General features: G+C 39.5%; 1 protein-coding gene across 1 annotated transcript; it reads left to right on the top strand.

Moving 5' to 3' along the window:
* Positions 1–318: 318 nt before the first annotated feature.
* LOC108560462 (branchpoint-bridging protein-like) lies at positions 319–1,848 on the top strand (the record flags this gene model as incomplete). The annotated part of the gene is made up of 1 exon (XM_017918021.1): positions 319–1,848. A coding segment is annotated over one exon (942 nt), but the record flags the coding sequence as incomplete, so codon positions are not given.
* Positions 1,849–2,347: the final 499 nt, after the last annotated feature.

Genomic DNA, 2,347 nt, shown 5'->3' on the forward strand with positions numbered 1-2,347 from the left:
TTAAATTATATAATTATTTGATTAATACTTAGGAAATTTGTAAAAAAAAATTATCATGTCTGCTTGTGGTAAATTACAAGTTACATAAGAGAAACAACTAGTAATTATATAATTATTTAATTGATTTCTTTTCTTAAATTATTTCAGTATATTTTAGTATGTATACTTTAATATGTAACTATTATCAGTTGTTTTATGTTTATGATTGAAATTGTAGTGTGCATCCAATATTACTTTCATAACAACTATAGTTAAAAGTATATTAGTATATAAATGATTATGTAATTAATTTTTTGTGATTTCTTTTTCTGTTTGCAGTCGTTTTTCGGTCGGACGTACAACAATTTGGGCTCGATCTCGGAGTGCAAGAATAATGGGGAGTGCGTGATCAACAAGAAGAACAGGACGGCGTGTAAAGCATGCAGACTGAGGAAATGCCTTCTCGTAGGGATGTCGAAGAGTGGATCTCGCTATGGTAGGAGATCGAACTGGTTCAAGATTCACTGCCTCCTGCAGGAGCAGCAACAACAACATCAGCAGCAGCAGCAGCAAGGATCCGCTGCAAGCATGGTGGCAGCAGCGAACCTGCTGAGGCCTCATCCCTACCTTCCGCTCTTCCGCAACCCCACGGCGACGTCACGCGAGACGCGAAGCTCGGAATCGGACAGCGGCGCTTCCTCCGCCGACCCAGAGGACGAGATCCGATCCGCGAGTGGACTGAGTTGTTTGAAGATGCCACCGTCCAGCCCTTCGAGCGATCGTGATTACTTTTCCGGTTCCGGCTCATCGAACAAGAAGTTGCCGTCTCCTGCGAGCGACGGTGAATGCTTCGCGCGACGGAAGCTAGCGCACTTCACGCCGGCTTCACCCGCCTCCCTTCCGGCCATCTCACCTGGAGGACTTCTTCCACGATGGTTGCCGCCGTTACAGGGCGTCGCCGATCCCGCCTCCTGGCGCGAACTGTGGCTCAAGGGTTGCTCGATCTCCATCCCTGCGACGGCAGCTACCGCCGCCATCGCCGCACCTCCCGATCAGGATCAACCAATCGACTTATCCGTGCGGCAGCCGCCTCCACCGCCTCCGTCTTCATCGGCCTCCCCCCATGCCCATCCGAATGCGGCGGCGACGTCGCGTTCTCACCACTCGGGGGAGGACAGTGAACCGGAACTCAGTATCGACGTGGGTGTCGACGAACCAGTGAAATCCGTGCCTCTGGACCTGACCCTCGATCGGCCCAACGACCAACTCATCACCAACTAAACTATTACAATAACTACACGCAAGGAACAAGGAATTCCCAAACCAACTTAAACCCCTGAAAGAATGTTCCTCCCATACAGTAACACCGCACTACTGTTATGTTACGTACGGATCAAGAGTAAAACGAAGAGAGAGAAAAAAGTGTACAACTTTGGGGCCAGTATTAACAATCTTTGTTTTTGTTATTTCTCGAATAACGATCGATCACAATTTAGCTCAAGATTACTAATAACATTTTAGGTAAGTCCAACAATAACTATAAACAACCGTCGTCGAACAAATAAAAAGGAGCCGTTAAATTTAAATATTACACATCCACAAAGGTTACGCAATAAATTCAACCACACGGAACGTATCGAGTTACACATCTCCTAGTTGACCGCGTTTCAATTGACCAAACCGAATATTTCACTCCTTAAAATTATCATGAAACATGTAACTCGATCCTCGAAAATCTATTCAAAATATAAAAGAAATGCTAATAATTGGACTGATTATTTAAATCGTGACTTTAACGCCTTCTCCAGCGATTGCATAATAATACAATTCACATACAAAATACTTGGCAAGTAACTCATTATAAAATATGCAAAAATCTTGACAAACTTTAGTACTACTAAAATTAATTAATTATTACATTTTATTTAGTTACTAATCACTTGTCATATTCTATCATATTTATTAATTACTTGCACTTCTTTACACGTTACTTGTAAAGTATTGTATAATCATAATGAGCCAGTAAATACAAATTATTTAAAGATTTTGAGCTAAATTGCAACGACTACACAAACAGAAAGAAAGAAAATTCACATTTCGAAAGCTAACATAATTCAAATAAATATAATCAATTGTAGAATTACATTTATTTGCAATTAAAGCAAATTAATTTAGTTTAAAATTTAGATAATAATTAAATGTTTATCAAATTACGTTTTATAATTTAGAAAAAAAGAAAACCAAGAAATTTAGTAAAAAAAAATTAGATATATTTCTTTCTTTTGTTGGTAGTCGTCAGTCGTTCTTCTGATAAATGTGATATTTATAGATTTTATATAACTATACTTATATATTATATATTAAAAGA

This window comes from Nicrophorus vespilloides, unplaced genomic scaffold, assembly GCF_001412225.1.
Source record: "Nicrophorus vespilloides isolate i.1.1-1 unplaced genomic scaffold, Nicve_v1.0, whole genome shotgun sequence".
NCBI lineage: Eukaryota > Metazoa > Arthropoda > Insecta > Coleoptera > Silphidae > Nicrophorus > Nicrophorus vespilloides.